Source organism: Nannobrachium achirus (genome assembly GCF_963921795.1).
Source record: "Nannobrachium achirus genome assembly, contig: SCAFFOLD_218, whole genome shotgun sequence".
NCBI lineage: Eukaryota > Metazoa > Chordata > Actinopteri > Myctophiformes > Myctophidae > Nannobrachium > Nannobrachium achirus.
In genome coordinates, this window is record NW_027664723.1 from 85,499 (window position 1) to 108,148 (window position 22,650).

The following is a 22,650-nucleotide window of genomic DNA, read 5'->3' on the forward strand; positions in this document are numbered from 1 at the left end:
CAGGCTGCAGAAACAACACACCTGTTACTTCAAGTTCTCTAGTCTAGCTTCACAACACTGTGGAAAGAAATGACGCAGCTGGGTTTGATATAAACTGATTAAAGGTGTGGTTTATAGTCTCATATACCACAGCAATTAAAGGGAAACCAGCCAATCAGAATTAAGGAATGGAACTAGCCGTTTTAGAAACACCATTTTACACCAGTTATTTAAGACAGAAACAAACACACAAACAATACATTAAATGATATAGAAAGAGAAAGCAAATCACATCACTGATACTGCGTATGTTTTACTTAAGACACATAACAATGATAAAAATGAAAGAAGACCAGGCCCTATCTTGCCTTACGCCTCATGTATTTGCACCTTACTATTTTGAAACGACATTTTACGACAGTGAAATGATCCGATGATCCGAGATACATTTTGAGCTCGCTTATCTGCAATACGAACATGAGGTGTGAGGCAAGATAGAGCTCTTATTGTGAAATGACAATAGATAGAGCTCTTATTGTGAAATGACAATAGATAGATAATATATATTAACCCTTCAGTGTCTTGCTCTATAAGGTCCCTCCATGGCTTAATGCAGGCTAACAGCAGTTCACAACACTCCACATAATAATCATATTTCAACTGGGGACCCCCTAAAATAATAATATTCTAACCGGGGACCCCCTAAAATAATCATATTCTAACCGGGGACCCCCTAAAATAATCATATTCTAACCGGGGACCCCCCCTCCCCCCACCCTGACGAGCACTAAGAGTTGAGGAAAATAGCAGATCATAGATCTGCTATTTTCACAATGTCTGCCTCTAATATTTGACAATTTGGCCAATGTTTAATTTGTCATTTTAGAGGTATTAAAAAGTCCTTAAAATGTCACTTTAAAAATGTGCAGATACCGAAAATGTGTTGGTTTGTTTACTGTTGAGAGAGAAAACAATGTTGCACATTAAGTTAATCATCTAGGGACCCCCCCCCCCCCCCACACACACACACACACAATAATTTGAGGACCCCCATAGGGGTCCCAACCCACAGGTTGAGAACCATTACACAGAACACAGAACGTAAAACAATATTCCAGTAATCATGTCTCCAGTTTGCTCCCACCATGTCCACAGTTACTGTAACCGCTGGTTCCAGGGACCCCCTCCCTCCCCTGGGGGTCCTTGAGGGGGTCCCCCCCCCCCCCCCACACACACACACACACACACACACACTGTTAGCCTAACACTAGCCCTGTTCCATAGTGCTAGTCTAAAATTTATGAAAACGATGAAAGTTTTTTTTTACGTTTAAGCTTAGACTAAACATTGATTAGACGTCTAAAAAACTTTCAACGTTAGACCAACTTTAGACTTGTCTAAAGCCCCTTTTCCAGTGCAGATTTAGCACCACACCACACCACACCACATAAAAATATATTACACAAAAGTACCCCTATCGGTAAGAAACAAATTTACCCTTTTAACTGTGATTATAACACAATATACATTTGCATTACAACTATCCTAATTATAACACACTATAATGGATTATAACTGTGATTATAACACACTATACGTTATTATAATGCATTAATATGATAATTATAATACACTATAATAGATTATAATAGTGATTATAACACAATAGAATCTCTTATCATCTATTAAAACTATATCCTGGTGGTCTAAATGAGAAGTCAGTGAGTGATCAGTCATTATGAAGTGTTTGGCCCTGTTTGGCCTAGCTCAGACCTACTCTAGATCGGATACTTTTTAGTACCACGTTTAGTACCACTTTCACACCACCCTACCCAGGTCCTTGTAGTGGAAAACCTGGCACAAGTGGGCCGTGTGGAGTGGTGTGGTGTGGTGTTGGACCATGTCAGTGGAAAAGGGGCTTACTGGGACGCTAACCTATAGAAATACAGTACAGACTCCATCAGTGCAGGTTGGATGGCAGTGGTCCTCACAGCTGATTGGATGAATGGCAGTGGTCCTCACAGCTGATTGGTTGAGGACGGTTCTACCACACCCGACAGGACTCCGCCCCTCTGTTCATGACGGACGAATCAGGACAGCTGAACGCCCGGCGGAACTCCTCGTAGTTACTCATCGCCCCCACCACTCTGGGGGAGGAGCCACAGGGAAGGGGATGGGCCAACATGACAGGGGAGGAGCCAGGGGAAAGGGGAGGGGCCAACATGACAGGGGAAAGGGGAGGAGCCAATATGACAGGGGAGGAGCCACAGGGAAGGGGAGGAGCCACATGACAGGGGAGGAGCCAGGGGAAAGGGGAGGGGCCAACATGACAGGGGAAAGGGGAGGAGCCAACATGACAGGGGAGGAGCCACAGGGGAGGGGAGGGTCGATAAGCAATATGATCGTTTATCGCGATAAAAAACACTCACGATAATCGTATGGTGGAGATTTAATTCATGGTGATATCGTCCTCCGTCATGCACTGGGATCAATTCACCTTTTATTTGCAGAGCTGCGTATCTGGTACCATTTAAACCCTCTAGAATTGGTAAAAGGTACTTATAATATACGTACTTGATACAGTCTTTTTTTCACTCTCTACCAAATCTCTTTGCCAAAAAATAGCCGGCAAATCTTGCAACGCGTTGTGAGCTTTTTGGCAAATGGTCCGCCCCAGGATAATGGATGTTTTGGATATCTTGATTATCGCGGTAATATTGTCACAATAATCGTGATATGAAATATTCCTCCGAGTTTATATCAATTAGATTTGATAATAAAAAATGATCCAAAATGGGATGGCTGATCCGCCAGACAGTGCTTCCTGTTTGGGACAGGAAGTGGAACTGGATCTGCATGTTTTGGTTGGTCTCGCGTGGCCAGACTGTTGCCTCCGCGATTTGGAAATGCTCCCGTCATACAGTCTGGTGCATCGAAAGAAGAACGATGAGTACCGGTGTTAAAGCGGAAGTGAAGCCTCCTCGTCACTTCCGTTTCCGTCTCACATCGCACACATTTATCATTATATAAATAAAAATCATCTAAACATGTTTGCTAAGCTTGCTGCTTAGCAGAAATGACATTTTAAAATATATTTGGAGTGGTGTGGTGTGGTGTGGAGTGGTGTGGTGCAGTGCAGTATGGGTAGTGTAGTGTGAACTCACCGGTACTTGGGTGGACTGTGAGCTCCGCTCTGGATCTGATCTCTGGCTGCTTCTGGTCTGTAGGAGTTACACCTCACCTGAACACATGAACACACCATCACACAGTTACACCTCACCTGAACACATGAACACACCATCACACAGTTACACCTCACCTGAACACATGAACACACCATCACACTGAAGTAGATCAAAGTGGATTAAAAAACTCCATATTCTTAATGTTAGCAAGCATGAACAAGCACATCTTTATACAACTATGACTGGACAAACAGCAGTGGTCCCTCTTAGCTTATCCGTGACAAGGTCTGGGTTAAAGTCTTAAAGACAAGGTCTGGGTTAAAGTCTTAAAGACAAGGTCTGGGTTAAAGTCTTAAAGACAAGGTCTGGGTTAAAGTCTTAAAGACAAGGTCTGGGTTAAAGTCTTAAAGACAAGGTCTGGGTTAAAGTCTTAAAGACAAGGTCTGGGTTAAAGTCTTAAAGACAAGGTCTGGGTTAAAGTCTTAAAGACAAGGTCTGGGTTAAAGTCTTAAAGACGTGGCTCTTGACAGAATGGCTAATATAAGCTATTCACGTTATTCCTGGCCCCGCCCCCGGCTTCCTGTTCATATCCTGAAAGAGGCGGAGGCTGAAAAAGCTGGCCTGAAAAACATCATTATTTGGTTTCCTGTTGTCCTTGCATTAAAGTGTCAGTAGGTGGCGCTCTGGGCTATGAATTAACCTGTGTTGTTAAAAAAAATAGTTTTACCTGTGTAAAAAAATAGTATAGTTGCTTATTGGGCTGCCTTACTTTCTAATATTTTTTAAACCAGTGCTTCCCAAATCTTTTCATATCAAGGACCCCAGATTAACATATTTGTCCACAGTCGCAGACCCCCATCTGAAAATATGTGGTGCCAGGGACCTCCACACAGATTTATGTTGTTAAAATGTTTCAAAAATATTCAAAATATTTTAGTTTTTTTTTAATTGCAAATATACAAGCTCACAATGTGTCGCAATGTGACACATTGTGAGCTTGCTGATCTACTATTAATGTAAAAGTAAAGTAGTAAAACTGAGCCTAGTTGCTTCTGTTGGGCTTGTTTCTTTGGCATAATCTGGCAACAGACAATTCCGTGTCACTTCCTTACTTGGGAGGAAGTGAAAAGATGTTTTTTGAAGCAGCACACAGAGGAAAAACTCTCTAGCGCCCTCTGTAAAAGGCAATGGCAGCCTCCATAGAGAGGGCCAGGAATAAGGTGAATACACTGAACATGTAAGTGTGAGTGTGTGCGTGTGTGTGTGTGTGTGTGTGCGTGCGTGCGTGCGTGCGTGCGTGCGTGTGTGTGTGTGTGAGTGTGTACTCACGTGTGCGTAGCTGAGGAAGAACAGCTGGTCGTTGTTGAAGCCCAGACCAGGAAGAAGAGGCTCCTCCTCCCCCCCCCTCCTGTCCGTCACCCAGCGCCGGTAGGCCTACCGTAGGAGAATAATATCTGACATCATACACACAATCCCTGGTATGCCCATATATGGAGATCCCTGTCTCCATATGTATCTCACATATATCCCTGTGATTATACATGGATCTCTATACAGTATATGGGTATCAGGGGTCTCCATATATGGGCATAAGAGGGATTTGGTTCCCCAGGCATCACAGGGATCTCCATATATGGGCATAAGAGGGATTTGGTTCCACTGAATCACAGCGATGTCAGAGCATGAGAGTCAATCAACGCACACACACACACACACACACACACACACACACACACACACACACACACACACACACACACACACACACACACACACACACACACACGCACACACACAGAACAGAACAGAACACAGGTCATAGGTCATCATACCCTGTAAGCTTGTCTTATTCCTCCGTTGTCCGCAATGTTCTCTGCTAACGTCCTCTTCCCTCGAACCTTCAACATATGATACAATGTAACAATATAACAATGTCCTCTTCCCTCCAACCTTCAACACATTAAATAATAACACAATAAAACAATAAACAATAGCACAATAAAACAATGTCCTCTTCCCTTCAACCTTCAGAAAACATAAACATGATAAATCTCTACTAGTCTTGATAACTCAATGACGGGGGCGTGTAGATAGTGCGACGAAACATTTGTTCGACCTCCCAGTAGTTTGACGCTGGTGAATGCTAACCTGGTGAATATTAACCTGGTGAATGCTAACCTGGTGACTATTAACCTGGTGAATGCTAACCTGGTGAATATTAACCTGGTGAATGCTACCCTGGTGAATGCTAACCTGGTGAATGCTAACCTGGTGAATGTTAACCTGGTGAATATTAACCTGGTGAATGCTAACCTGGTGAATATTAACCTGGTGAATATTAACCTGGTGAATGCTAACCTGGTGAATGTTAACCTGGTGAATATTAACCTGGTGAATGCTAACCTGGTGAATGTTAACCTGGTGAATGTTAACCTGGTGAATGCTAACCTGGTGAATATTAACCTGGTGAATGTTAACCTGGTGAATATTAACCTGGTGAATGTTAACCTGGTGAATATTAACCTGGTGAATGCTAACCTGGTGAATATTAACCTGGTGAATGTTAACCTGGTGAATGCTAACCTGGTGAATATTAACCTGGTAAATGTTAACCTGGTGAATGCTAACCTGGTGAATATTAACCTGGTGAATGCTAACCTGGTGAATATTAACCTGGTAAATGTTAACCTGGTGAATGCTAACCTGGTGAATGGGACATGTGTGCACTACAGTTCTGGCATAAAGCCCCAGAGGTGGACCACAGTGTATTTGTAAGGCTCCCTCCACCACCTCATGTTATAAGGTTGTTTTTTTTATTCATCTAAAAACATCAATAACATATTTGGTGCTCCTTCCATTTTGGTGGGTGCTCTTAAATCTGCTCCTAACATTTGAACCTGGTAGCACCAGTTACCAGGTGCTACCAGGTCAAAAAGTTCATTCCGAGCCCTGTTGATACAAAATTGGAACGATACAAACAGAGGAAAGGAGACTCACGTTAAGCCCCGCCTCCTCCCAGGTGTATCCATTGTATTGTTCTACCATGCACTGAGTCTCCTCCCAGTGGGAGGTGCTTACGTTAAGCTCCTCCCAGTGGGAGGTACTTACGTTAAGCCCCGCCTCTTCCCAGGTGTATCCATTGTATTGTTCTACCATACACTGAGTCTCCTCCCAGTGGGAGGTACTTACATTAAGCCCCACCTCCCAGGGGGAGGTACTTACGTTAAGCCCCGCCTCTTCCCAGGTGTATCATTGTATTGTTCTACCATACACTGAGTCTCCTCCCAGTGGGAGGTACTTACGTTAAGCCCCGCCTCCTCCCAGGGAGAGGTACTTACGTTAAGCCCCGCCTCTTCCCAGGTGTATCATTGTATTGTTCTACCATACACTGAGTCTCCTCCCAGTGGGAGGTACTTACGTTAAGCCCCGCCTCCTCCCAGGTGTATCCATTGTATTGTTCTACCATACACTGAGTCTCCTCCCAGTGGGAGGTACTTACATTAAGCCCCGCCTCTTCCCAGGTGTATCCATTGTATTGTTCTACCATACACTGAGTCTCCTCCCAGTAGGAGGTACTTACGTTAAGCCCTGCCTCTTCCCAGATGTATCCATTGTATTGTTCTACCATACACTGCGTCTTCTCCCAGTGGGAGGTACTTACATTAAGCTCCTCCCAGTAGGAGGTACTTACATTAAGCCCCGCCTCTTCCCAGATGTATCCATTGTATTGTTCTACCATACACTGAGTCTTCTCGTTGAAAGCTGTGATGGAAGCGTTGCTCCACCATTGGTCCAGGTTCCCGTCCTTATCGTACTTACGACCTGTTAAAACATTTAGGTATAGAATTATTTTATGCTTTAAATGTTGAAAAATAGCAGATATACAAGCTCTCTAGCGTGTAGAAAAATCTTTTTTTTCAAGTCTTTGAATATATCTTTTTAAAAGCAAATATTTGTATCTCAAATCTTTGCTTCTGGGGGGTCCCTGGAATGCATGTACTTTTGGGGGTCCTTGACATGAAAAGGTTTGAGAAGCACTGATTTAGAAGAAGGATTTAGAAGACAATTGTAGAATCGGGTCAAACATATTCAAAGACTTGCACAAATGTTCAAGATTTTTCAAAAATAGCAGAGCACCGAGTGCCACAAATACACACGCACGCACAAACCCAGGCACGCACACACACGCGCACACACGCGTGCACACCAGAGGTAGAAAAAGTACTAATTACATGTCTTACTTGAGTAAAATTATCATTACTGCAATGCAAAAATAATCTGTTACAAGTAAAAGTACGTAATTCAAAATGTACTTGAGTAAAAGTATGAAAGTGTTAACATCAAAATGTACTTAACCCTCTAAGGCCCGCATTAAGAAATACTTGAAATAAAAAATTGAAAAAAATCAGATGGTGTTGTAGGAGTCCTATTAAGAGGAAAATGTAATGTTTTTTTCAAAAAAATGTTTTTGTAAGATTTTATAGCCATAAATCAAAAATCATAAATCATGCTCTAATTTACATATGGGGGATATTTTTCACAATAATAACATATGTACATGTTCTAGACATTCTAATGATCACCAAAAAAAATAGTACAGGCATTTTACTTAGGTTTTTGTGAGGTATAGCTTCCATGAAAAAGTGAGATGTTGTTCGTCAAAACTCTGGAATTTCAGCGGGTGTGGCGGGTGTGAATGTCAGCCCCTGTGGGGGGTATTTATATGCAAATATTGTGGCCAATGGCATTGTAATACTAAACAATAGAATCCAATGGTGGTGTTTAGGTGGTAGGGGGAGCTAAAATAAAATGATTTAAACCTTTTTTTGGATAAAATACAAACGTTGTAATATTACAACCGTGGGCCTTAGAGGGTTAAAGTACCAAAACAGTATAAATGATTTGAAAATAGAAGATCTACTAGCTCACACGCTTGTAGCACTAGCTTGTAGATCTGCTATTTTCAAATAGCCTACGTGTAAATAGGGCTAAAGTGGTTTTATGTATGTTTTATAATATAATCATTTATATCTGCAAAGTAACTAGTAACAAAAGTTTTCAAATAAATGTAGTGGAGTAAAAGTACAATATTTGGATCTGAGATGTAGTGGAGTAGAAGTAAAAGTATTGGAAATTGGAAATACTTAAGTAAAGTACAAATAACTCAACATTTTACTTACAGTACTTAGTTACTTTACATCACTCACGCACGCACGCACACACGCACGCACGGACGGACGCACACACGCACGCACGCACGCACACGGAGGATGTTATAAAAGTATAAATAAATGATTAACCATGATCTATAATTCACTAGAAGGTCGGCCGGCTACGCCGGCCTCCCCTCTAGGTCGTCGCGTTGCGTCTATAGGAGTAAATATTCGTCGAAAACAAATCCCTGAGGTACAGGGTGGCGGGTGCACGTTGCCTTTCCGAAATCTCGCTATTCCGACCATTGAATTCCATTCTTCGAAATGGCGGTGTGTCCAAATGTTATATAAGACCCGCCATTCCGAAAGGAAACAGCACCGCCTTTTCGAACATTGACTTTATTGTTCGAAATGGCGGTGTTATTTATTTTTCTATAGCACCCCTCCATTCCGAATAGCCTATAACTCTCTCTCTCTCTCTCTCTCTCTCTCTACGCGCACGCACTGTGCGTCGGGCATCGCTGCCAAAGTGCACCAAAAAATGAGAGAAAAAGAAAAAAGAATCATGATCATCATAATAACTCATATTTTCGCTGCCTAAAAATAATCACTGCATGCATGCATGCAAGCAAGCATGCGTGATGCCAGATCAATGGTTGTGATGCCTGCTCTGTTTAATTAATTTGATATGTGGGTGGTGCATAGAAAAAGTGCGCAGTCGGGCACAAAATGGATTGCAGCGGCGGCCTCTCTCTCTCTCTCTCTCTCTCTCTCTCTCTCTCTCTCTCTCTATCTCTCTCTATCTCTCTCTCTCTCTCTCGCTCTCTCTCTCTCGCTCTCTCTCTCTCTCTCTGAAACGCAGCTTACTTCTCGTTCATGTGTAATTTGGGGCTCTTGGACAGCTCTCCAAAAACCCATCAACATTCAGAAGGCCTTTTCTCATCTATAATTCTCAATGAATGTCTGTTATACTCATTTCTAATTCTCTCCCACCGTCCCCGTCCCCTGTGACCCAACACACAATGTGCGCACATCTACCACATAACGGTATTCGAAACTAAGTTATGATGCCAGGCAGAATTTACAGTTAAACGCACACCTTTTAAAACATCCAACAGCAGCTTTCATCCCAGAGCTGTAGTTGCGCTCAACACGCACAGCTGTGAGACGGGACACTTTACTTGTATGCTTTTTATACATTGTATTATCTTAACTTATTGTTTTGTCTACACACTAAATTAGAAGCCAAATTAAACAAAGCCCAGGCTTAAAATGTGATCTTTCACAGCTGAACTTGTATATTTATTTCAAAGTAGACATGAGATTTACTCCACGGCAAAAAAAAGCAAATAAAACAATGGAATTATGAATGATTATTAACATAAAAATGTAAGTATAACAACGGTATAGGCCTACTAAGTTTTCAAATGTATAGGCTACAAATCAACAGTGCACCCCAGCAAAATTGCGGCGCTTATCTCGGTCGGAAACGGGCGATCAAAAAATAAAACCAGCGGCGATAAACCCTGCAATAAACCAGACAGATCATATAGAGCTTATACTTAGTTTAGCAAGATATGAATGTATATTCAACGTCTCTCTCTATCTCTCCTCTCTCCCTGTCTCTCCTCTCGCCCTCCCTCTCTGTTCTATCACTCTCTCCTCGCAGCCCGCTCCGCGCGTAACCTCGCATCACCAGGCTTTCGCCGCGCGTAAAACGTCTCCATTTGCCACGATTTGGCCTGCAATATTCTATTTTAGGCATAGCCTATAGGATACATACAATATTTCTCCTCACTCCAGTGGCACTTTCCTTTTATCTGACTCTCTGAGCAACTCCTCACAAAATAAACTATGCACGATCTGGGGAGTTCCACATTTTCGTGGTAGCGTGCAGGAGAACGAATTGGAGACGTTTTAGTGTCTGTCAAATTGGTTGTACGTGATTAGTGGAGCGCCCTCTTGTAATTGTGGACATCCTTGACGTCTAGGAAGTAGTTATAGGCCTAGTTGTCATGAAGTTCAGGCAGTTCCCTTTTTCAGCTGTGAGACTGTAGTCTAATTAGCAGATGTCATCTCTTGTCGAATCCCCACACCAAAAACTCCACTCATACCTACAAACCTCCAGACATCACCACTTTGATCCTTAATTGGTGGACCATATTCGTTTGATGTCACAGCAGGAGCTAATGACCGGCGCAATTCACACATCTATTGTTTGTTTTTCCTTGAAAGCAAATAATGACCGCGCTAATTGATCCATTGGTAACTGGGAGCTATACCAGTGGTTCTCAACCTGTGGGTTGGGACCCAAATTATTTTGTCCCCAGATGATTAACTTAATATGCGCCATTTTAACAGTAAACAAACCAACAAAGTCTACGTCTATAGAGCAGTATCTGCACATTTCTAACATGACAAATTAAACATTGGCCAAATTGTCAAATATTAGAGGCCCATTTCTGTCTCATATACGTAAGTGCAACCACTTTTAACACGCTGTCTGTGATGAGGGGCTGCCTGCGGTGCTGAACTGACTGACTTCACGTTCTCGTGTGCAATGGGAAAATTGTCTGTCTGTCTGTCTGTCTGTCTGTCTGTCTGTCTGTCTGTCTGTCTGTCTGTCTGTCTGTCTGTCTGTCTGACTGACTGACTGACTGACTGACTGACTGACTGACAGACAGATAAATGAATTAATAGGCCTACTGTCATTGCATTTCCATTTTTCAATAATAAACCGAATAGCGCAAGTAGGCCTATAGGGTCAACGAGTCAAGTCAACCCAATTAGCGCAGCAGTCCCACAGCTGGTCTGAATGGACTCTGACCAGCTCTGCGCTTCTCAAAGTTACATTAGATAATTTAAACCATTGTGGCACAACCATTGTGGCACATTCTCAGACAACTAATGATAGCCTAGTCTATTCTGCATTCTGGTTGTCGTCACCCCAAATAACGGATTACTTCTTCATGGACCTTCAAAATGCATCACATCACATCACATCACATCACAGCGGCAGGCCGGCAGCGACAGTAGGTAAAGGGTTATTCACAATTCAGTCTTTATTCAGTTTATTGGATGACTTTTCAGACAGTAATGAATAATGATAATGAATGCAGGAGCAGCACAGCCAGCCTGCAGGTGCACTTACTGCGGGCGACCACCGTGCACCCAAATCGATTATCACAACAACCATTGATCAGGCATCACGCAATATTTTGGCATGCATTCCGTGTTTATTTTTAGGCGGAGCAAATACTGGTAGGCCTACATATTAGTTATTAGGCTCTGAATCTATGATGATGATCGGCTTGGCCTTTTCTTCTTCTTTTTTTATTTTTTGGTGCCCGTTGGCAATGTGTTCCCAGACGCACAGGACGCACAGTGCGTCATGCATATTATACGTCCATATAATTAATAGGCCTATATGGCATTCATATTATTCACTTTATTATCGACATGTTGCAATTATAGGTCAATATAATTAATATAGGATATAATGCAGCAGCACTCTATGTGCAAAGCCCTAGTGTTGACGGGGGTTCCGGCCGTTCTGGCTCACCTTAAGCCCTGCTGGTGGAATAATCTGCTCAAATTCAAAATTTCGGAATGGCGAGGTCCCGACTGCAATTTCGAAACCCTACCTTTCCGAAAATTAAAATTCGAAAAGGGGGGGTTTCGAAAACGGGGGGTTTCGAAAACGGGGTGTTTCGAAATGGGTGGGTTTCGGAATGGAGAACCGACCCCCAGGGTGGCCACGATGTGATGGTTTTTTTGAGAAAAAAAAGTTTTTTGAGAAAAAAAAAGTTTTTTGAGAAAAAAAAGTTTTTTGAGAAAAAAAAATTTTTTTGAGAAAAAAAATTTTTTCTCAAAAAAAAAATTTTGAGACAAAAAACATTTTTGAGAAAAAAAAATTTAGAATTTTTTTTTTTGAGAAAATAAAAATTTTGAGAAAAAAAATGTTTTTAGAAAAAAAAAATTTAGAGAAAAAAAAATTTTGAGAAAAAAAATTTTTTTTGAGAAAAAAAAATTTTTTTGAGAAAAAAAAAATTTTTGGGAAAAATTTTTTTTTGAGAAAAAACATTTTTTGAGAAAAAAAAATGTTTGAGAAAAAAAAATTGGAAAAAAAAAATGTTTGAGAAAAAAAAATTGGAAAAAAAAATAAAAAATAAATAAAACGTATTGGTGATGCGATGACGTGGTGTATACGGATGTTACTGCGATTGAGGTGAAAGAGAAAAGTGGAGTTGTGAGCTAACTATTAGCTATTGTGTGTGTGTGTGTGTGTGTGTGTGTGTGTGTGTGTGTGTGTGTGTGTGTGTGTGTGTGTGTGCGTGTGTGTGTGTGTGTGTGTTCTGGGTATGCCCCCCTCGGTTGAAATTGGATCCGCCGGTCCCATAGCTGGGAATACGAGCCAATGGACGGCGGTCACCATGGCAACGGGGGGCCAATGATAGAGTTATGGGCGGTTTTATACACTCTACCGACATCTGCTCTACCGACATCTGCTCTAGCTATGAGTTGAAGTGGAGGCGAAATGGGCGTGGAAGTGGGATGCGGCTCTAAGAAAAATGTAATAGTAGATGCTCCATATTCTTGGTGACTCATCGTTAATATCAAAGCCATGACCGTATTATTTAATTATATCATTATTTTATTATCTTATCAAATCCATGACTTAAAGGAGTAGTTCACCCCCGAAATGACTTTTTATTTCTATTGAATACTCACAATCAAGTCTCAATAAAACAAGTCATTTTGGGGGTGAAATACTCCTTTAACTTTCTCTCCATCCATAAATGTAATGTTGTCTATATTTATATATCCATATATAATTATAATGTCTCACCATTATTATCAAATCCATGAGTCAACTCGTGTCCAACGATCACTCCGATGGCTCCATAGCTCAGAGACCTGCAGACAGAGGGTTGTGAGATCTGTTATTAAACACCTGGAGACAGAGGGTTGTTAGATCTGTTATTAAAGACCTGGAGACAGAGGGTTGTGAGATCTGTTATGTAGCTTAAAGTCCTGCAGACAGAGGGTTGTGAGATCTGTTATGTAGCTTAAAGTCCTGGAGGCAGACAGAGGGTTGTGAGATCTGTTATGTAGCTTAAAGTCCTGCAGACAGAGGGTTGTGAGATCTGTTATGTAGCTTAAAGACCTGGAGACAGGGGGTTGTGAGATCTGTTATGTAGCTTAAAGTCCTGCAGACAGAGGGTTGTGAGATCTGTTATGTAGCTTAAAGACCTGGAGGCAGATGGAGAGGGTTGTGAGATCTGTTAGTGGGCAGTTTCCTGGCCGTTGTTTGAGGATTTTATCTAGTATAGTTTATATAGAAATAGAGCCTAGTTCTTCCACGCGCCAGAATTGTACCCCCAATCCCGGCAGAGTAGTTCCAGTGCAGCACATTGAGTGACCCTGTCTTTCCCTAATAGGACTGATCGTGGATAGCTACTGGGACGTAAGTCGGGACTTGATCAACCCCGGCTGGGTCACCTGGGCGAGGGTGTATGATGTTGCGAGACCCGAAACACCCGTCGACCCCAGGCTACATCACTGATGATACGTCCCAGTTGCATCCTTGTGATGTTTTTTTACACTATGGTTTACTCTTGATGCACTGATGGATTTTCTTTATGTATTAAAAAGGCAGCCTATTTAAAGTCCTTACTTTAGTCCACTTTATGTCAGTAAAGTGCACTACAGTAAAGTGGAGAGTTAAGGTTACTTTAGTCCACGTTCCCGTCAGTAAAGTTTGCACTACAGTAAAGTGGAGAGTTAAGGACTGCTCTACAGGGGTTGAAGGGGTTAATATTACATCATCACTCATCAAACATTCATGTGAAAATAAACTAGATTTATTGCCTGGCTCCAGACAGGGACGTGCTGGCCATTGTGAAAAGTGGGACAACTCCCGAACGACCGGTTCATTCCCAGCCGGTCCAGGAAAAAAAATACAAATAAAATGTCGGCCTTCGTTCCATTTTGGGGGCTGGGCGGCCAACAAAGTAAATCGTCACTGTTAGGCAGAAACCTTGTATCTCCAAGTTTCAAATGTATACATTTTTTTCACAAAGCAAAGCCCTGCTTCATCATACAAGGCCGTTGCACAAAAGTAGTGAAAACAGCAGATCTACAAGCACACAACGCCTCGCACCGCGAGGCGTTGTGTGCTTGTAGATCGGCGCTTTTAGATCGGTTTAGTACTAGTTTAGTTAATTTTTAAAATGATAAATACAAAACAAACGGTTTTGGACATACAAGGTTTCCAGCCGACTATGACGAAATATAACTCATGTAATTGGCCCACTGGCTTGTCACTTTGTCACAAATCTTTGAGTAGCAGCAGCGCTATAGAGAGAGATCTTTCTCTATAGCGCACAATGAGGGCCGCTGCAACTCTTTTACCCGGGCTGAATCAGGGGCCCAGCACGTCCCTGGGCCTCCAGCCCATAGACCCGCCCACTCTCTGAGTCTGAAATCAGGCTACTAGATTTCCTCTTTCATGCTTTTTTTCTTCTTCTCTCATTTAATTCTATTTTAACCCTTTAAACCCTCTGCTGCACTCAGTGAAATGGACAGGAGTTGAACCATTTAAACACTCAGTGAAATGGACAGGAGTTGAACCATTTAAACACTCAGTGAAATGGACATGAGTTGAACCATTTAAACACTCAGTGAAATGGACATGAGTTGAACCATTTAAACACTCAGTGAAATGGACATGAGTTGAACCATTTAAACACTCTGTGAAACGAGCATGAGTTGAACCATTTAAACACTCTGTGAAATGGACATGACATGTATTGTTATTCTGTGTGTTCAATTCTAATTTAAAACTTGGTTTCAGTCAAATGGAGCTGCTCAGTGGCAGTATAGTGACTCAGCATGTTTTTAAATGTTTTTATTTCTCCAAAAAAAAAAAATTGTTTGCAAATTCAACATAAAGGGCGGGACCGAGGCAAATAGAGCCTGCTGGTTGGTCAGTCAGGGACCAACCAGAAGGCTGACAAATGGTGAATTGTCGGCAACAAAAAGAAAAGAAAAAAAAAAGGTTGTTTTCTCACCTTGGATATTCTCTGCCCCAGAAGAAAGGTTTCTGCAGCTCTCCAGCTGGGAACCCTGAAAATGAGAAAATATCAATGGTGGAAAAAGTACCCATATTTTCTACTTAAGTAAAAGTATCAATATTGCATTGCAAGTAGAAGTCCAGAATTCAAAATGTGCTTGCGTAAAAGTAAAAAAATATTGGCATCAAAATGTTCTTCAAGTACTAAAAGTAAAAGTACAAAATGTTTTGGAAATAGCAGATCTACAAGCTCACAACGCAGAAGAAGGAGCTTGTAGATTTTCAATTTGCTAAAGTATAAAATAGGGCTAAAGTGGTTTATGTATGTTTTATAGTATAATCATCTATATCTGCAAAGTAACTAGTAACTAAATTTTTCAAATAAATGTAGTGGAGTAAAAGTACAATATTCGGATCTGAGATGTAGTGGAGTAGAAGTAAAAGTATTGGAAATAGGAAATACTCAAGTAAAATACAAATACCTCAAAATGGTACTTAAGTAGAGTACTTAAGTAAATGTATTTAGTTACTTTACACCAAAGACATTGCTGGACCCTTTTTTTTTTATTTCTTCTTCTTTTTAATTTTTTACAACTTGAATGTGTCTACATAGTCTAACCAAGTGGTTTTCAACCAGTGGTCCGGGAAGGGACCACATCAATACAGCATGGAATCGTGGACACAATCTTATCCAACGATAACAACATATTTGAGGTTTTGGGTCTGAGAGGCTAAATCTCATCAAATGGTGGTCCCTGGCTCAAATGCCAAATAATGGACCTTAATAATTGTTTGGTTGAAGGTTGAAATCCACTGGTCTGAGGCAACCAGTCAGAATGACTAACAACTAACAACCCATCTGGTCTGAGGCAACCAGTCAGAATGACTAACAACTAACAACCCATCTAACAACCCAACTAACAACCCAACCAGTCAGAATGACTAACAACTAACAACCCATCTCGTAGACCAGCTATGTTGGCACTCAGAGCCGTTTCTGGTCCCCATGGGGGCCCTAAGCTTGATTCTGCTGTGGGGCCTTCCTGCGTCTCAGATGGTAAAGTAGGGCGGTACGCACTACTGCCACCATCTGGCGGAGTCAGGTTAGCTGCTCGCTGAGGTTTTGCTCGTTGTGTGTGAAAAGCACTGTGAGAAGATCTGGCCGCGATTTTAGCGCTCCGCGATTCTAGATATCTAGAAATTGATATTTGCCTCTGTGGCAAACTGGACATACATTATGAAAGAGATTCTTACCCTGAATTAGAACTTAATGTAGGGGTTATTAAGGTACATAACCCCTACATTGCAGAACCCCTACATTGCAGTTGTGCTTGAAATTATTCAACCCCCTTTGACAAATGTGTTCATTAGTGTAACCACTTTTCCTTTGACTTAGAACTTGTCAACTAAGCTCAAAACTGTACTTTTAGGAACATTCAGTGTCTTTGCAATTATTTTATATCCCTTTCCTTTTTTTTTACAAAGCAATAATCTCTTCTCTGAACTTCTCTGACCATTCCTTAGATTTAGCCAAATTTTTTACTTCTCTAATCTTCTCTAAACATCTGATGCAACTATTTAAGCACTTGATTAATCGAATGCAGTTGATTATCAGATGTTTTCAGGTATAATTACGAGTCGAATAATAGCTATTTACATTGTTCTTGTATGATCTATTTATATCATTCAGTTGTCAGTTTGTGAATTTAGCCTATAAACCAGATGCAGAGAGGGGGGGGTTGAATAATTTTGAGCACAATCATATAACTGTGTTATAAAAAAAGCTTTCAGATGACAAAAATATGACAGCTATGTGTTGATGATTGACAGGGACCGCTACAGGTCAAAGGTCGTTCTCTTACGGATCTGATTGGTGGAGGAGCTGTAGAAGGCGTTGACCGTCGTGGGATTGGTGAACCACCTGATGACATCACCATGACATCACACACACACACACACACACACACACACACACACACACACACACAAAAAAAAGGAAAAATAAGTGAACAGGAAGTGAGCAGGAAGTGAACAGGAAGTAAACAGGAAGTAAACAGGAAGTGAACATGAAGTGAACAGGAAGTAAACAGGAAGTACTCACTCTGTCCGGGGGACGGTCTTCCGGAGCCAGGCCACATCTGATTGGCCGATGACTCTCAGGGTCTGCATCACGTTGCCATAGTAATCCTTCTCTTTGAACGACAGCTGAGAACGGGACATTAATTCAATATTATAGTGATAATATTATCTCGCCCTCTCTCTGATTTAAATCAGAGAGAGGGCGAGATCATTTAGCGACCTACAACCGGGTCGCAACGCGGTCGGTTGTTTTCAGCGACCGGGTCGCAAAAGCTACCAACCGGGCCAGTAAATCACCGACCGTGCCGCTAAAGCGAGCGACCGGGTCGCTAAATCGAGCGACCGGGGCGCAAAATCTTCCGACCGGGTCGCTAGATGTACCAACCGGGTCGCTAAATCTACCGACCTAAAACTGCAGGCCGGTCGGTAGATTTAGCGACTGGGTCGGTCGATTTAGCAGCGCGGTCGGTGATTTACCGGGCCGGTCGCTCGATTTAGCGACCCGGTCGCTGAAAACTACCGACCACGTTGCGACCCGGTTGTAGGTCGCTAAATGATCTCGCACTTACTGTCATCAGGATTTATATTATTTAACATTAGATATTGTATAATTTTTATTATATTAAAGTAACACACATTCAATTAGAAATCATGTGATTTATGATATTATATTAAAATTGACTGCCACAGCCAGAGATTCCTGAGGTGCTTATTTTGGACTCTGGATGGCGCTGTTAGCAGAACAACGTACCATTTACAATGTAGACATTTAATAAGACGCGCTTAAAGGACAACTTTGTTTTTTTTACAACAAGGGTTCATATTTTAGATTGTAATTACAGAAAAGAAACGATGAGTGTTAAAATGTATTAATTTACTGCTTTCTATTGTTTTAGCGATTTTAGTATTTTGATTTCAGTTGTTGGGGGCATAAATGGTAAATGGTGCATTTATATAGCGCTTTTATCCAAGGCGCTTTACATAGATTTACATTACATTCACCCATTCACGCACACATTCATACACCGATGTCAGAGGAAACCATGCAAGGCACCAACCTGCTCACCGAGAGCAATTAGGGGTTCAGAGTCTTGCTCAAGGACTCTTCGACATTAACTCAGGGGGAGCCCGGATTCCAACTGGGAACCCTTCAGGAACCCTTCGTGCTCTAATAACGGTTTCTCTACCCCTGAGCTATGCCGCCCCCTATGCATGAATACAAGTGGCTAAATGTGTCTTTTTAGACACATTAAGATAACATATAATCACACACACACACACACACACACACACACACACACACACACACACACACACACACACACACACACACACACACACACACACACACACACTAATGTCTCACCAGTTTGAGGTCTTCATTGAGGTAGGTGTCATTCAATATGAACTCTGGGTAGCCTACTTTAGCTAGGACTGCATGAGCCTGAGAGAGACATAGAGAGACAGAGAGAGAGAGAGAGAGAGAGAGAGAGAGAGAGAGAGAGAGAGAGAGAGAGAGAGAGAGAGAGAGAGAGACACAGACATCAGACCCCAGATGCACATAGATGGGCATAAACGGGCATATGTCCCATAAGCTTGAGGATTGGTGGACAGCATAGACTGATCAGGGTCATACTAGGGCTGGGGTCCAGATCCCATATAGGGAGAAATCAATTCAGGGAAATCAACTGGCTCCCTGTGGAATCCAGGGTTACCATGTTGTGATGCCCCACACATTAAGTCTGGGTCATTAGAGGTGTGCCTGCCTTGCTTAACTGTGTCCTAATAGGTGAGCTGGGTGGGGCCTCATTGGCTCGTTGGGCTAATGGCTCATTGGAGAGCACCTGGGCCCGGTGCCTCCAGGAGTCTATAAAAAGCCAGCCCATGCCCTTCTGAAGGAGAGATCCGGAGGAGGCAGATGTCTCCACCAGCCTTTGCGCCATGCCCTTGTTCTGTTATGTTTAGTTAGTTCTAGCTTTACTTTCCATCCAACACCCTGCACTACACCATGTTCCACTCATCCACATTTACACCACTGATCACTGACTCCACACTTCATAGGATCCTTTTTGCCTTGGTTGCTGTTGACAACCTTATTTAGGTTTATTGTCTTAGGCCTATCTTTAATAAATACACTTTGTTACACTTTTGCCATGTCTCCTCTCCCCTTCGTTTTGTTACTGCTTGAGCCAGCCGTGATAAATGGGGGCTCGTCTTAACGTGAGTATTTGAACTTTAAACTTTGGTTAAAGTTAAATATTTTGTGCGCGCGCCTACAGAGGTGTTTTTGATAGCCGGTCTGTAACTAGAAGTAATTGGGGTTTCCCTGTGGGGTAAATTTTTGCCAATTAGATGCGGTTGGGGAGTTTGGCTCTGGATTCCCCATTGTCTATTTTGACGCGGTTTTCAAATTATTTTTCGGTGGGTGCAGTCTTGCTGTTTTGTTACCGTTAAAATGCATTTTTTGAGTTACCGTATTTTTCCGTTGGGCATTGGAGTTATTTGAATGTTGGGCTGAGTTTTGTGACACACTTATACTGCATATTTTGAGTAGACATTTGTACGGAGCTTCTGCTGTTGTCCCATGTAAGGCAAAGCCACGCTGTGTTTCTTTAAACCTTCGTGGGGTTTGTTATTTTTCTGGTAGTGTTGGGGTCACCTACGCGCCTTCCGGGGGCACAGTACTTGGTGTGGCAGCGCGGCTATCAACCGGTTGCGTTGTCCCCAGGTATAGCAAGTGCGTAAATACCCACGCAGACCTCATGAAGAGCTAGGGGTGAGTTAGATAAGCTTTGGCTAGGCAGTTAGGGGACGCTCCTGTGTGCTCAAAATTGTATTGGTGTTTCACTTAATTTTGTCTGTAACATTCAAACGTAACTATGGCTCAAATTGACAAGTTTGTGGCGTCACCGTCCGATGACTTTTTGGATGGTTGTAGTAAGGAGCAGCTTTTGGAAATTGCTGATCATTATAAGGTTGACGTTGGGGACAGGAGACGCAAAACCCAAACCATTAAATTGGTGTTAATGGCCAATTTAGGAGAGATTGGCATCTTGCCAGAGTCAGAAGTTGAAACAGAGGGAAGCAAAAGCAATGTGTTGCCGTTACCTAGTCAGGGTCAGTTTTCATTTGAACAACAAAAAGAACTGTTGCTTATTCAGCTCGAAATGGAGAGGACAAAGCAACAGGGGGTAATTGAAAAAGAAAGGGTTGGAATTGAAAAAGGGAAAATTGAAATGGAAAAACTCAGGATTAATTTGCAGAGGGAAAGGGTAGAACTGGTAAAAGAAGGTAAAATGGATCAGAGGCTGTTAGATCCTGGTGGAGGCCCAGCTGTAGAAAAGCAGCCTTTTGACCTGGTTAACAATTTGAGGTTAATGCCAAAATTCAATGAAAAAGAGCCTGAAACTTTTTTTTCTTTGTTTGAAAGGTTGGCAGACTCGAGAGGTTGGCCTGCGGCTGACCTGACTGTGATGCTACAGTGCGTTCTAACCGGGAAGGCACAAGATGCATATTCGGCGTTATCAGTAACTGATAGTTTAACCTATGCTACTGTTAAAGCTGCTGTCCTTAAAGCGTACGAGATGGTGCCTGAAAGTTATCGGCAGCGCTTTAGGAATAATAGGAAAACTGACGACCAGTCATATTTGGAGTTCTCGCGAGAACTGGTCATCAACTTTAACCGGTGGCGTATGGCTGCAGGTGGGGACACAATGGAGAAGTTATGTGACTTAATACTGTTAGAGCAGTTTAAAATTGCCGTTCAGAGTCGTATTGCTACTTATGTCACTGAACAGCAGACTAAAACTGTTGCAGAAGCTGCTGCTTTGGCTGATCAGTATGTGTTGACACACAGAGACTGGGTACCACGGGGTGCCCAAGTTACGCACCGGGAGGGTGTCACATCCAGCCATGGGGAGGGTGGTCACAGCGCGCCTTTCCATAGGAATTCGAAACCGGAGGACAGGAAAAGTTGGGCTGCCCGTGACGGTGAAAAAGCATGTCATTACTGTGGCCGGAAAGGTCACATTAAAGCAGACTGTTATTCCTGGAAACAAAGAGATGGAACGATGGAGGTGAAGTCGACTGCGGCCATTGGGCCTGTGTCAAATGTGAGGTCGGTAGGTCCTCTACATGAGAGCGAGAGTAGTCTCGGCGGTGTAGATGAGGCGTTTCGACCGTTTGTGGAAAGGGGGTTTATCTCTCTTGTGGGCTCACAGGAAAAAGTACCTGTGACAATTCTGAGAGACACAGCGGCGATGAGCACGTATGTTCTTGACTCACTCCTACCATTCTCTTCACAGTCTGCGACTGGGGATGCCATGTTGAGCCGTGGTATGGGCATGTCCGTAATCCCTTCTCCTATACACAAAATCAATCTAGAATGTGGCCTGGTTCAGGGCCCGGTGGAGGTGGCGTTGCGTACTGCATTACCGGTGGCTGGGGTTGATGTTCTCCTGGGTAACGAGCATGCTGGGGCTCGTGTGTGGGAAAATGTGTCAGCACCTCCATTGTTGAATCGCATTATCTCCTCTAAGCCTACTAATGTGATCTGTGAAAATGCTAAAGTAAAAATGAAGCGTTCATTTGGTCAGCGGTCTGAACGTCGGAAATTCAGACCGGGTGAGCAGGTGTTTGCTCTTTTACCTTTTCAAGCAAAGCTTACAGGTCCATACACTGTTGTTGAGCGTATGTCAGAGGTCACCTACCTCATTTCAACTCCTAATTTTCACAAAACTACTCAGTTATGTCATGTAAACCTGTTGCGACCTTGCCATGGTCGTGACTCGTGAGTCAGTCCATCTTCTCAGTCAGTGGCAGTGACTGAGGTAGAGGACTAAATGGTTGATGTGTAGAGCTGTTAAACCAGTGTACCAGTGTCCATATCTAATACTTGCTGTCTTTGTTTGTTTTTTAGTGCCTGGTGTTGCAATCCCTGGCCTGTCCTGCTCCTTGACGGCATCAATGCTAGCTGAAACACCTGATCCAGCCGTTGAGGGGGGAGGAGAGTCCAGGAGTATTGCAGGGCCAGGGCTATTGGAGTGTTACTAGTGCACTCGTATTGTTGACGATGAATTGAAAAGTACTTATTTAGAATGTAGTAAAACCATGGTATACATTAATGTTAACATTGATGATGTAGAATGCACTGATTTGGGGGTATATTATTGCATTTTGG

General features: G+C 42.5%; 1 protein-coding gene across 1 annotated transcript in view; it reads right to left on the reverse strand.

Annotated features, from left to right (window-relative positions):
- Nucleotides 1-1,530: 1,530 nt before the first annotated feature.
- Nucleotides 1,531-22,650, reverse strand: part of LOC308280834 (phosphate-regulating neutral endopeptidase PHEX-like) — a gene marked incomplete at its 5' end in the record, with an annotated part of 45,721 nt that continues 24,601 nt past the window's right edge. Inside the window, 10 exons of the mRNA XM_080755153.1 lie at nt 1,531-2,126; nt 3,144-3,220; nt 4,494-4,598; nt 4,997-5,062; nt 6,856-6,986; nt 13,167-13,234; nt 15,391-15,445; nt 17,255-17,313; nt 17,494-17,597; nt 18,838-18,915. Coding sequence (XP_080611279.1) covers nt 2,024-2,126; nt 3,144-3,220; nt 4,494-4,598; nt 4,997-5,062; nt 6,856-6,986; nt 13,167-13,234; nt 15,391-15,445; nt 17,255-17,313; nt 17,494-17,597; nt 18,838-18,915 — 846 coding nt within the window. The 3' untranslated portion in view covers nt 1,531-2,023. The remainder of the gene's footprint in view (nt 2,127-3,143; nt 3,221-4,493; nt 4,599-4,996; nt 5,063-6,855; nt 6,987-13,166; nt 13,235-15,390; nt 15,446-17,254; nt 17,314-17,493; nt 17,598-18,837; nt 18,916-22,650) is intronic.